Source organism: Ursus arctos, unplaced genomic scaffold (assembly GCF_023065955.2).
Source record: "Ursus arctos isolate Adak ecotype North America unplaced genomic scaffold, UrsArc2.0 scaffold_18, whole genome shotgun sequence".
Taxonomy (NCBI): Eukaryota; Metazoa; Chordata; class Mammalia; order Carnivora; family Ursidae; genus Ursus; species Ursus arctos.
This window is the reverse complement of record NW_026622852.1, coordinates 13,056,467-13,070,591: the sequence shown is the minus strand read 5'-3', so window position 1 is coordinate 13,070,591 and position 14,125 is coordinate 13,056,467. Positions and strand designations below refer to the sequence as shown.

General features: G+C 41.7%; 1 protein-coding gene across 1 annotated transcript; it reads right to left on the bottom strand.

Annotated features, from left to right (window-relative positions):
• Positions 1-592: 592 nt before the first annotated feature.
• Positions 593-2,342, bottom strand: RRAGA (Ras related GTP binding A). The gene has a single exon (XM_026506477.4). The coding sequence runs from the start codon at positions 1,977-1,979 to the stop codon at positions 1,038-1,040; it is 942 nt and encodes a 313-aa protein (XP_026362262.1). The 5' UTR covers positions 1,980-2,342; the 3' UTR covers positions 593-1,037.
• Positions 2,343-14,125: the final 11,783 nt, after the last annotated feature.

The following is a 14,125-nucleotide window of genomic DNA, read 5'->3' as shown; positions in this document are numbered from 1 at the left end:
GTAATCATACTGCCTAGGTTCAGCTCTATCACCTTAATAAGGTCCTATCAGTTTTTTCACCTATTAAGAAATAAAAGTAATCTACCTCAGGTTGTGGATTAAATAAGAAAATACACATCAAATATTTAAGAGTACCTGGCATTTAGTAAGGGCTCAAACATTTAGCTAGGCTTCAGTAATTTGGGAGTAGTCATTTAAGGGGTGGGGTTGGTAGGGGGAGGATGGCTCAGGTGGTCGTATTGATAGCTGACACATAGTACTGGGTATGTCGGGCACCATTCTAGATGCTTTCCATGTTGTTTTAATTTGATTATTTTTTAAAAACAATCCTGTAAGTAGTGCTACTCTTACCCACATTTCACAAATGAGAAACAGCAGAATGAAATTAAGTACCTTGCTGAGTTCACAGAGCGAGCAAGTGAAGGGAGAAATGAACTCCACTCAGGTGGTCTAAGCCTCTTAGTTGCTCTGCTTACAGCTGCTATTCACTCTCCCTAAGGTGATAGGGACTAGATCACAAAAATTAAGATTTACCAGTTAAGCATTACTTGTGGGCAGTCAGAATCTTTAAATTATTTCAAATACGACCATATTTTAAATTGCTAACAGCAAATGTTTATTCATGATTGAAGCCAAGGATTTGTAAATGCATTTTAATACCTTGCTGATAAAATAGTAACATTCCATCTTTGCAGTCTTGTCAGGAATACAGGAAGATACTGTAAAGGCTTTAATGTGTTTATCTATTATAACCAGGTAGTCAGCACACACACACACGCACGCACGCACACCACCTACTTTAGTGTTACACCATACCAACTTTTCAGAAAGGCCATCTTGAAGCTCTACTGGGTAACTGAGTAAATAGCGTCCAAGGTTTACAGACGGGGGAGTAGGGAAGAAAGAGATGGAAGTAGTAAGCAGCACACATTTCAAAGCCCACTTTTAAGCACAGGACATTATGAATATTAAAAAAAAAAAAAGATGCGGGGGGGGGAAGGCAATTCAGCATTTTCAGAAAGGGCATTTGGCAATATTCAACGCATCAGGAGGCTGTGCTTGGGACCATCCACTCTCTCCAGCTTCTCAAAGTGTTTTCTGGCATTGCGAATGTTGATCAGAGTAGCTGCAGAAGGGATGGACGGATCCGACATAACCACCATCACGTACGTGTTTGACGTGAAGATGTCGATGAAAGCAGCGAAGTTAGAATTCCGAACTTCCATGCTCTGGAAAGAAGCGGCTAATTTACTGCAGCTCAGCTTGAACTGCTTAATGATGTTGCTGATCTTCTCAAACCGGTGGACATCACGCTGCTCTTTGCACTGGTAATGGGAAATGACCAAGAACGTAGCTCTCTCGAACAGCAGGACTTCGTCGGCTTCGATAATTTGGGCAAAATTCCTGAGGTTCATCTCCAGCTGCTGAACATTGGGAATCAGCTGATAGACAATACTGGACCAGGCTTTGTAGAGCGTTTCGTCCCAGATGGAGGTTCGAAAACAAGCGCATTCCAGTGGGCGAGACAAACGCCTCAGGTCTTCCTCTCGCTCTTTAAAAATCAGGTCACGCTGATCCTCCTGAACCAGATCCATTTTGTGCACCAGGCAGAAGATTTTGGCATCCGGGGAGTTCTGGAGGATGGCCTCCAGACACGACTGGTAATAGTGCATGTCCTTTTCCAGTTCGCGGCTCTCCACGTCAAACACGTAAATCAAAACCTCGACGTTACGGAAGATGTTGTCTCGCTGGCTGGTGAAGTAATTTTCCATGAAGGTGTCCTGACCGCCACAGTCCCACAGGTTGAGCACCAGGTTGCCCAGGAATCGGACGTGGGAGTGCTCCACATCAATGGTGGCACCCAGGCGCCGGGTGTCGCGGGCGATATAATTTGCAAAGATAATCGACCGCATGCTGGTCTTCCCCGACCCGCTCTTCCCCATCAACAGCACCTTTTTCTTCATGGCTGTATTTGGCATCACCCGCCGGAGCCGCCGCGGAATGGGCCTCAGGGCGCGGCCTAACTGCAGCGCGGAGGGAGGGCGGGGTCGGGGCTGGCGGGCTCTCTGCAGGCCGGGCCGCGCAGCTGTGCTGTCGGGGCAGCCGAAAGCGAGCGATCTGGGCTGGAAAGGCCGAGGCGGGGCGAGCTCTTCCTCGGAGGCGAGCGCCCTGGGTGAGGCGGCTGCAGAGCTCCGGAGAAAAGCTCACCTTCCGGGGAACCGAGCCGCGGCGTCCCGGTTGCCACCCACTTCCGGCGGCGATCTCGCGAGAGCGTCGGCGCGCAGCGCTCAGGGCGCAAGGAGCTTAGAGAAAGTGCTCCTTTAATGAACGCGAGCAGGGGCCACCCGAAAGTGAAAATGGGAAGGGAACCCAGCACTCTGGTGTCGGTTTTCCTCTTTAAACTGGGTTTACGGTTGCAGGGTGTAAGTGTGCGGGCGGTTGGGAGAATGCTGCCATCTCGTGGCCAATGTCCCCCCACCCAGCATGGCAGAGCACAGCACAACTCGCTTTCAGAGCGCGGTGTGCTCGGGTGGGTTTAGGTCAGGGCCGCGCGCAGGTGAGGTGGAGGAAGGCCGGACTTCTCAGCCCCGCGAGGCCTCCTCAGATTCCCTGTTTACTGCGGACGAGGGCAGCGTAAATGAACACGGCCGATGAGGGAAGTGAGACCGGGGAAAGTTAGGTGACTGCCCAGGGCTACACGGTGAGATGGTAGTAAATCCCTACTGGGAGATGTACTGACTCCCAGTTAGTGCTTTTTCCACTTGGAAGCATGTTCCATTCTCACAGCTGCTTTTCCGGTAACCTCAGGCTTCAGAATTTATAATCAGAATCCCGAAGCTTGAGAAAACTACGGCATGGAGCCTGTGCAGCAGCTCAGTCCTCACCATAACCCTACGAATAAATAACCCGATGAATAAACAACCGTACCTTCAAGTGAGTAAATCCAAGCTTAGAAGGGTTAAATAATTTTACCAAGTTACACACCTATTAAATGATTCAATGCAATTTCTCTGTTTTTTAAATGGAAATTGTATGTATTTAAGGTGTACAACGCGATTTTGATAGACACAGTGAAATGATAACGCAGACGAACATACCTCACTGTTACTTCTCTGTGTGGTGAGAGCACGTGAAATCCACTCAGCAAATTTTCAGTGTTCAATACAGTACTGACTCTAGTCATATGGTAGGTTAGCTTTCTACACTTACTCATCCTACATAACTGCAACTTTTGTACTCTTGGACCATTTTTTCCCACCTCCTTGTGCCTGGGAACCACCATTCTACTCTCTGCTACTATGTATTTGACTTTTTAAGATTCTACATAATTGCGATCCTGCAAGCTTTCTTCTCTCTTTGTCTAGCTTATTTCACTCAGCATAATGCCATCCAGGTTCATTCATGTTGTTGGAATTGACAGGATCTCCTTTTTAAAGGCTGGATAATATTTCACTGTATATATAAACCACCATTTCTTTTTTAAGGTTTTTATTTTTATTTTTTAAAGATTTTATTTATTTGAGAGAGAGCGTGCATGAGGGGGGGGGGCAGAGGGAGAGGGAGAAGCAGGCTCCCCACTAAGCAAGGAGCCTGATGCAGGACTTGATCCGAGGACTCTGGGATCATGACCTGAGCCGAAGGCAGGTGCTTAACCGACTGAGCCACCCAGGTGTCCCTCTCTTGTCTTTTTGATGACAGCCATTCTGACAGGTGTGAGGTGATATCTCCTGGTTTGGATATGCATTTCCCTGATGATTAGTGATGTTAAGCACCTCTTCATGTACCTGTTGGCTATTTGTATGTCTTCTTTGGGAAAATGTCTATTCAGGTCCTCTGCCTATTTAAAAAATCTGATTATTTCCCCTATTGAATTTTACAAATTCCTTGTACATTTTGGATATCAATCCCTTATCAGATAAATGATTTGCAAATATTTTCTCCCATCCCAGAGGTTACCTTTTCATTCTGTTGATGGTTTTTGCCATGCAGAAACTTTTTAGTTTGATGTAGTCCCATGTTTATTTTTGATTTTGTTGCTTGCACTTTTGGTGTCATATCCAAAAAAAAAAAAAAAAAAAAAGTTTCCAAGACCAATGTCAATGAACAATTTCCCTGTGCTTTCTTCTAGGCGTTTTATGGGCTCAGGTCTTATATTCACCTTTTATTTTTTATTTTTTTATTTTTTTTAAAGATTTTATTTATTTATTCGACAGAGATAGAGACAGCCAGCGAGAGAGGGAACACAAGCAGGGGGAGTGGGAGAGGAAGAAGCAGGCTCATAGCAGAAGAGCCTGATGTGGGGCTCGATCCCAGATCGCCGGGATCACGCCCTGAGCCGAAGGCAGACGCTTAATCGCTGTGCCACCCAGGCGCCCCTATATTCACCTTTTAATCCACATTGAGTTGATTTTTGTGTGTAGTGTAAGTTAGGGGTCCAATTTCATTTTTTGCATGTGGCTATGCAGTTTTCTCAGCACCATTTATTAAAGAAACTATCCTTTCTCCATTGTGTATTTTTGGCCCTTGTAAAAAATTAGTTGACTATATAAGCTTAGATTTATTTCTGGGGTCTCTAGTCTGTCCCATTGGTTTATATGTCTGTTTTTATGCCATCACCATACTGTTTGATTACATAGCTTTGCAGTATAGTTTGTAATCCGGGAGTGTGATAGCTTCACCTTTGTTCTTTCCCAGCTTTGCTTTGGCCGTTCAGAGCCTTTTGTGGTTCCATACAAATTTTATAGTTGTTTTTTCTATTTCTGTGAAAAATGTCATTGGAATTTTGATAAGGCTTGCATAGAATTGATAGATGGCTTTGGGTAATATGAACGTGTAAATGATATTAATTCTTCCAATTCATGAACACAGGGTATCTTTCCATTTCTTTGTGTCTTCCTCAGTTTCTTTCATCGTTGAGTTATAGCTTTCAGTGTACAGGTATTTCACTTTCTTGTTTAAATTTATTCCTAACCATTTTATTCTTTCTGACACTATTGTAAATGGGATTGTTTTCTTGATTTCCTTTTTGGATAGATTGTTGTTAGTGTAAAAAGGTGTAACTTATTTTTGTATGTTGATTTTGTATCCTGCAACTTTACTGAATTCATTAGTTCTATTTTTTTTGTTGTTTTGTGTAGTCTTTAGGGTTTTCTACGTATAGAAAAACGTGATCTGCAAACAGTGATAATTTTACTCCTCCTTTCTGATTTGGATAGCTTTCATTCCACACTCCACTTTTTTTTTTTTTTTAATTTTTATTCTGCTTGCTCTTGCTAATACTTGCAGCATTATGTTGAATGGAAGGAGTAAGAATGGGCATCCTTGCCTTGTACCAGATCTTAGAGGGAAAGCTTTCAGTTTTTCCCTGTTGATTATGATGTTAGGTGTGGCTTTTCATAATTGGCCTTTATTGTGTTGAGGAAGTTTCCTTTTGTACCTATTTTGTTGACAGTGTTTATCACGAATGGGTGTTAAACTTTGTCAATTTTTTTTTGGCCATCTATTGAGATGGTCATGTGAGTTTATCTTTCATTCTGGTAATGTGGTGTATCATATTGTTTGATTTGCATGTGTTAAAACAACTTGCATCCCACAAATAAATCACAGTTGGTCATGGTGTGTAATCTTTTCTTTTTTTATTTTATTTTATTTTTTTAAAGATTTTATTTATTTATATGACAGAGATAAAGACAGCCAAAGAGAGAGGGAACACAAGCAGGGGGAGTGGGAGAGGAAGAAGCAGGCTCATAGCAGAGGAGCCTGATGTGGAGCTCGATCCCATAACGCCGGGATCACGCCCTGAGCCGAAGGCAGACGCTTAACCGCTGTGCCACCCAGGCGACCCATTCTTTTCTTTTTTTATAAAAAGATTTTATTTATCTGAGAGAGAGAGAGAGAGAGAGAATGAGCAGGAAGGAGGGGCAGAGGGAGAGGGAAAAGCAATCTCCCTGCCAAGCGGGGAGGCTGAAGTGAGGCCCCATCCCAGGACCCTGAGATCATGACCTAAGCTGAAAGCAGACACTCAGCCAACCAAGCCACCCAGAGGCCCCCTCATGTGTCATCTTTGTGATGTGTTTTTGAATTTGGTTTGCTAGTATTTTATTGAGGATTTTTGCATCTATGTTCATCAGAGATACTGGCCTATAGTTTTCATTTTTTTTCCTACTGGTATCTTTACACTGGCCTCGTAAAATGAGTTTGGAAGTACTCCCTTTTCTTTAATTCTTGGAAAATTTTATTTTATTTTTATTTATTTTATTTTTTTAAAAGATTTTATTTATTTATTTGACAGAGATAGAGACAGCCAGCGAGAGAGGGAACACAAGCAGGGGGAGTGGGAAAGGAAGAAGCAGGCTCCCAGCAGAGGAGCCCGATGTGGGGCTCGATCCCGTAACGCCGGGATCACGCCCTGAGCCGAAGGCAGATGCTTAACCGCTGTGCCACGCAGGCACCCCGTCTTGGGAAATTTTAAGAAGATTTGGTATTAATTTTTATTGGAATCTGTAGTAATATTTAGCAGTGGAGCCATCTGGTCCTGGATTTTTCTTTCTTGGGAGGTTTTTGCTACTTCAACCTCGTTATTTGTTATCGGCCTGTTCAGGCTTTCTATTTCTTTTTGATCCATCCTTGGTAGGTTGTATGTTTCTAGAAATTTAGCCATTTCTTCTAGGTTATCCAATTTGCATGTATATAATTGTTTATAATAGTCCCTAATGATCCTTTTTTATTTCTGAGACACCCACTGTAATGTCTCCTTTTTCATTTCTGATTTTGAGTCTTCTTTTCTTCTTAGTCCAGCTAAAGGTTTGCCAGTTTTAGCTTTTCAAAAAAACCCAACTCTGAGTTTTGTTGATTTTTTTCTCTATCTTTATTATTTCTTTCCTCCTGCTAATTTTGGGTTTAGTTTATTCTTTTTTCTAGTTCCTTGAAGTATAAAGTTAGGTTGTTTATTTCAGATCTTCTTTTTAAATATAGGTGTTAATCACTATAAACTTTGCTCTTAGTACTGCTTTTGCTGCATTCCATAAGATTTGGTAAGTTGTGGTTTTGCTTTTTTTTTTTAATCTCAAGATATTTTTTGAATTCCCTTTCGATTTCCTGTTTGACCCAGTGTTTATTCAAGAGTGTGATATTTAGTTTCCATGAACTTGTAAATTTTCCGTTTCCTTGCTGTGATTGACTCCTAGTTTCATTTTATTGTGATCAGAAAAGATACCTGGTATGATTTTGATCTTAAATTGTTAAGACGTGCTTGTGACCTAACGTGTGATCTACCCCAGAGAGTGTTGTCCGTGTGCTTGAGAAGAATGTGTGTTCTTCTGCTGTGGCACGAAGTTTTGCATGTGTCTGTTATGTCCATAGTGTATTTGTCTATTTGGTATATAGTGTTGCTCAAGTCCACTGTTTATTGATTTTCTGTCTGGATGTTCTGTTGCAAGTAGGATATGAAGCCTACTATTATTGTATTGGTGTCAGTTTCTCTTTTCAGGTCCATTAATATTTGTTTTACATATTTAGGTGCTTCCATGTTGGATGAGTATTTGTAATTGTTATATCTTCCTTATGAGTTGACCCTTTTAGCATTATGTAATGGTCTTTGTCTCTGGAAACAGTTTTTTTCTTCTTTTTTTTTTAAAGGGGGGGCAAAAGAGGAGGGAGAGAGAATTTTAAGCAGGCTCCATGCGCAGCGCAGAGGCCAAAATGGGGCTCAATCTCACCAGTCTGAGAATATGACCTGAGCCAAAACCAAGAGTCCTATGCTTGACTGAGCCATCCAGGTGCCCCTCTAGAAACATTTTTTAAAAATTTAAAAAATTTAAGAACTGTTTTCATTTCTTTATTTGAGAGAGGAAAAAGAGCAAGCGAGAGAGCACAAGCAGGGGGAGTGGCAGAGGGAGAAGGAGAAGCTCAGCATGGAGCTCCCTGCTCAGCACAGACCCTGGGACCATGGCCCGAGCCAAAGGCAGATGCTTAACCAACTGAGCCACCCAGGTGCCCTAGAAAGAGTTTTTGACTTAAAATCTATTTCGTCTAAGTATAACCATTCCTACTTCTTTTTTTTTTTTTTTAAATGATTTTTTATTATATTATGTTAGTCACCATACAGTACATCCCCGGTTTCCGATGTAAGGCTCGATGATTCATTAGTTGTGTATAACACCCAGTGCATTTTCCTACTTCTTTTGATTACTATTTGCTTGGAATGACTTTTTCCATCTCTTCACTTTCAGCTTCTGTATGTTCTTGGATTTAAAGTGGGTTTCTTCTAAAAACTACGAACACTTATGACAGAAATTGAGGAAGACACAAAGAGATGGAAAAACATTCCATGCTCATGGATTGGAAGAATAAACATTGTTAAAAGGTCTATGTTGCCCAGAGCAACCTACACATTCAATGAAATCCCTATCAAAATACCACTGACATTTTTCACAGAGCTGGAACAAACAATCCTAAAATTTGTATGGAACCAGAAAAGACCCTAGATCTCCAGGGGAATGTTGAAAAAACCAAAGCTGGGGGCATCGCAATGCCTGACTTCAAGCTATTACAAAGGTGTGATCATTAAGACAGCATGGTACTGGCACAAAAATAGACACATAGATCAATGGAACAGAATAGAGAGCCCAGAAATGGACCCTCAACTCTGTGGTTAACTAATCTTCAACAAAGCAGGAAAGAATATCCAATGGGAAAAAAACCCCAGTCTCTTCAATAAATGGTGCTGGGAAAATTGGACAGCCACATGCAGAAGAATGAAACTAGACCATTCTCTTATACCATACACAAAGATAAATTCGAAATGGATAAAAGACCTAAATGCGAGACGGAAATCCATCAAAATCCTAGACGAGAACACAGGCAGCAACCTCTGTGACCTCAGGTGCAGCAACGTCTTGCAAGACATGTCTCTAAAGGCAAGGGAAACAAAAGCAAAAATGACCTATTAGGACTTCATCAAGATAAAAAGCTTCTGCACAGCAAAGGAAGCAGTCAACAAAACTAAAAGGCAACCTACAGAATGGGAGAAGATATTTGCAAATGACATAACAGATAAAGGGCTGGTATCCAAAATCTATAAAGAACTTATCAAACTCAACACCACAAAACCAAATAGTCCAGTCAAGAAATGGGCAGAAGACATGAACATTTCTCCAAAGACGACATCCAAATGGCCAACAGACACATGAAAAACTGCTCCACATCACTTGTCACCAGGGAAATACACATCAAAACCACAATGAGATACCACCTCACGCCAGTTAAAATGGCTAAAATTAACAAGTCAGGAAACAACAAATGTTGGCGAGGGTGTGGAGAAAGGGGAACTCTCCTACACTGTTGGTGGGAAGGCAAGCTGGTGCAGCCACTCTGAAAACAGTATGGAATTTCCTCAAAAAGTTAAAAATAAAGCTACCCTATGACCCAGCAATTGCACTATTAGGCACTTACTCCAAAGATACAGATGTAGGGAAACGAAGGGGCACGTGCACCCCAATGTTCATAGCAGCGATGTCCACAATAGCCAAACTGTGGAAGGAGCCGAGATGTCCTTCAACAGATGAATGGATGAAGAAGATGTGGTTCATATATACAATGGGCTATTACTCACCATCGGAAAGGATGAATACCTACCATTTATATCAATGTGGGTGGAACTGGAGGGTATTATGCAAGTGAAATAAGTCAATCAGAGAAAGACAATTACCATATGGTTTCACTCATATGTGGAATATGAGGAATAGCACAGGGGATTATAGGGGAAGGGAAGGAAAACTGAATGGGAAGAAATCAGAGAGGGAGACAAACCATGAGAGACTCTTTATGCTGGGAAACAAGCTGAGGGCTGTGGAAGGGGAGGTTGGTGGGGGGAATGGGGTAACGGGGTGATGGGCATTAAGGAGGGCGTGTGATGTGATGAGCCGTGGGTATTATATGCAACCGATGAATCATTGAACACTACATCTAAAACTAATGATGTACTTACTATATGTTGGCTGATTGAATTTAAATTAAAAAAAAATAAAGTGGGTTTCTTATAGACAGCATACAGTTAGATCTTGATTTTTTATTCTCTTGGTTACTCTGTATCTCTTTATTGGGAAATTTAGTTTATTTACCTCTAAAGTAATTCTTGATAGGAAAGGATTTACTGTTATCATTTTTTAACTGTTTTGTTTGTCTTGTAGTTCTTTTGTCCCTCTTTTCTCTCTTGCTGTCTTTCTTTGTGTTTTTTTGCTTTTTTGTATTGTTAAGTTTTGGTTTTTTTCTCTTTTTCTTTTGTGTATCATCTATAAGCATTTTCTTTGTGGTTACCAAAGGACTTACCTAAAATATCTTAGAGTTCTAATGGTCTATTTTAAACTAATAACAACTTCACTTGCATACAAGAACTCCCACATTATATGCTATCGATGTCATAATTTGCATCTATTAATAGTCTGTATAAATTAACATAACTTAGAGTTGTTCAAATTTGAACTCATAGCGTAACTGCAGGGTCTGCTTGCCAAACCTACGTCACAATGACCCCTTCCCCGTAAAAATATACTATGGTTCTGTTCTTGGCCTCTGAGTAGATGGATGAGTCAATGTTACTCAGTATCATTCATTCAGAACGAATCAGTATTATCATGACACTGAAGCTTCCTAAGTTAGGATACTCTATATCCACCATAAAGGCCTTTTCAGAGGGCTATACTGTACAAAACAGGTACTCTATTCTTCCATTTATACAAAAAATATTTATTTATTAAAAGATTTTATTTATGAGTGAGAGAGAGAGACAACAAGCAGGGGAAAAGGCGGAGGGACAAGCAGATCCCCCCCTGAGTGTGGAGCCCAATGCGGGGCTCTATTGCAGGACTGATGCTTAACTGAGCCACTCAACTGCCCCTATATTTTTTTTAACTTCAAAAAGCTTTATTGAGGTATAATTTACATATTATAAAATTCATCCATAAGATATAAGTATATAGTTCCATCAGCACAACTCAGTTTTAGAATATTTGTCAGAAGACTGACAAGGTTCCATTGTCTCTGTTTGTAGTCAATTTCTGCTCCTACCCTGAGACCCAGGCAACCACTTTTTGCCTTCTGTCTCTATAAATTTCCCTTCCCTAGAAATTTCATGTAAATGGAATCACGTAATATATAGTTTTGAAATATCTGGTTTCTTTCTCCTAGCATGATTTTTGAGGTTCATCCATATTGTAGCATATATTAGTACTTTATTTTTATTGGTGAATAATATTCCATTGTACGATTATGTATGACTACATTTTGTTTGTTCGTTCTCTAGGTGATGGAAATTGGGGTTGTTTCCAGTTTTTACACTGTCACTGTACGTAAAATGCTACATGAACGTTCATATCAAAGTTTTTGTGTAGACATGTATTTTCATTTTTATTTTTAAAAAAGATTTTATTTATTTGAGAGAGAGAGATTGAGAGCATGAGCAGGGGGGAAGGGCAGAGGCAGAGGGAGAAGCCGGCTTCCCAACTGAGCAGGGAGCCCAACACAGGGCTCGACTCAGGAGATCAGGACCTGAGCTGAAGGCAGTCGCTCAACCATTTGGGCCATCTAAGTGCCCCTCATTTCTCTTGACTAATTACTGTTAAATAACAAAATTCAACCAAGTAAATTTGAAGATCTAACTGGTTTTATTAAACAACTCATGAATTAGGCAACATCCCGTCTAGCAAGTTAGGAACTAACTTGTTGTCCAGAATGGAAGATTTTTATAGATGGAAGGTGGGGGCAAGAAAATTATTAGCAAAAGAAAAGGATTGTTCCAGATGAGTCTGTTTGGGGGGGGGGGGCGGGGAGTAAAAGGTCTTATCACGCAGATTACCTCATCTTTCTCTGGGGGATGGAGAGAACCCAGGGGCCAGACTCATGGGCGCTGACAGAAAACTTTTCCTGACTGACCAGTCGAGGCCACATTCCTGGGGGAGGTTGAAACTGCGGTTAGATTGGATAGTAAGCCCCGATTTGGAAACTTGGTTTAAGTGATGCCATGTTGAGCCTACGGTTTTGTCTAACAATTCCCCCTTTTCATCAGGCTCTCAGTTTAACTGAGAGCTGTGGTCACATTTGAAGGCATTGGTGGCACTCCTAGCTACGGCTCTTAAAGTTCACAGTAGTTCTTGCTCCTTTGTGTGGTATCGCTAGGTCCTGCCATTTGTACTCGGCTTCTGTGATACAGAACTTTTGGCTCACGTTCCTTAAGCTGGGTATTTTCCTCACTCCTTAGAGGCTCCAGTCTTAGGGAGATCATTTTCCTGGTGGTTAGAGGCTTCAAACATACACTGAAAGCTTTTGAGAGAACACAGTGTACCAGGAGATGATTATGATGACTATAAGCAGGATAATTCCCAATACTCTGAGTGCACTTTGGAGCAATGGTCCCCAAGACCTAAACCAATCAAAATCCAGTCAAAGAAAGACCCTGTGGAAGGAGTCACCCTTTTACGCCAAGCAGTTCGTTCTTAGGTAACTGGGTTTTAACTTCCTCAGAAAGGTTAATCCAGGCCTAGCAGGTGGTGTTGAACACAGCATAGATACCTACTTGCTCAGCTAAAAGATAATCAAGAGCTAATCTGTTATTGAGGACAAATTTGACCCAAGAGGCTACATATTTTTGTTGGGCTGCTATTGCTTTAGCAGATTTTGTAATAATTTTAGGAGTTAAGCGTAAGTTTTTGATCATAGCCTTATTTACATTTATCCTTAATCAGAGAAATAGGGCCTTGCCAAGAGAAATGCCCATCTTAACTCAACAGTGTGAATTTAGGGGAGTGACCAATGAGATGTCTTATTTTGCTTGTGAAAAGTTAGGGGTACAGTTAGATCTTTTTTTTTTTTTTTTTAAGGCTGAAATAAGAGAGGTTACCTCCCTACTTCCCCTTAGCAGTGGCCCTGGAGATACAGATGAGGGCGCCATCCTTCTAGGCCAGTGCCAGAGGAAAGAAAAGGAAAAGGAGAAAGGGTTTTACGTTGGGTTCAAATGTAAAAGACATGATCTGCCATCTGTCAGCTCCTTCTCTTCAGCGTTAATTTGGCCTAGAGGTCTCGTTAACAAGGACACAATGGGAAGTTACTCAATCAGAGAGCTGAAAGTTATCAGCAGAAGCGAGAAGGGGAAGGAACAAAGGCAGGGAAGGAGTGTGTTTTGTCTTGTCAAAGAGGCACCCAATTGGATTAAGTATTTCGCCTGACAGCCCTATGCTAGGTGTGTCTCACCTAATAGCCCCGTCCGTGAGCCAGTTGGAACCAGATTGGAGCTGAGGACCTGCGCAGAAACCTCCCTGAGTTGTCCTGAGGTTGCCTTTAGTTCATCATAATACAAGATCTCCTCCTATGGATGGAGTTTTCCACCACTTTTTGAACTTATGATGTGTTGGGGAGCAAGAGTTCCTGTCCCATTCAAGGACCTTCTAGCTGGCTAAGAATCAATTTGACATGAGACAGATGAACAGGAGAAAATCAAATTTAATAGTGTAGGCATGGGGAACGCAGGAAATTCCGAAGACAATTAGGCAAAATGAGGTATGTATGTCATCCTGAGGCAAAGACAAGTGGGTGGGGGTCTGCGACTTCAGGGGAAAGGAATGCAATTTACAGGGAGATAAAAGGAGTAAATGTTTGGTAAACAGGGCCACTCAAGCAATGGGGCAAAGAGAGGACTTTGATCAAAGTGGCCTTTCTAGTCTCCCCCATGTCTACCATACCTAGTTGGTTCTGTAATGTTAGCAATGGTGACAGCTCTCTTCCTGGAGCAGGTCCTCTCTATAAATTCCTTTTAGGCAGTTGAGGGGGTGGTAAAGAGCTGTTCCTGAGTCTACCAGGTTATGATTGCTTTTTAACTCAAAATATTCTTGGTGCCAAAGTGACCCATATTGAGGCGGCCAGCCCTTGGGCCCTACAGATGTATGCACTAGCATGTCGACATGGTAGGCATGCACGATTGAACTGAAATGCCCATTCAAGCTCCCTGCCCTGGCCCCTAATACACCGAATAAAAACTTCCTGTACTAACCTCTCGGCGAGACAGGGCTTTGAGAGCTATCTCCCTGTCTCATCCCTTCTAACAAGGAATAAAAAGTTCCTTGCTTTCAGTACT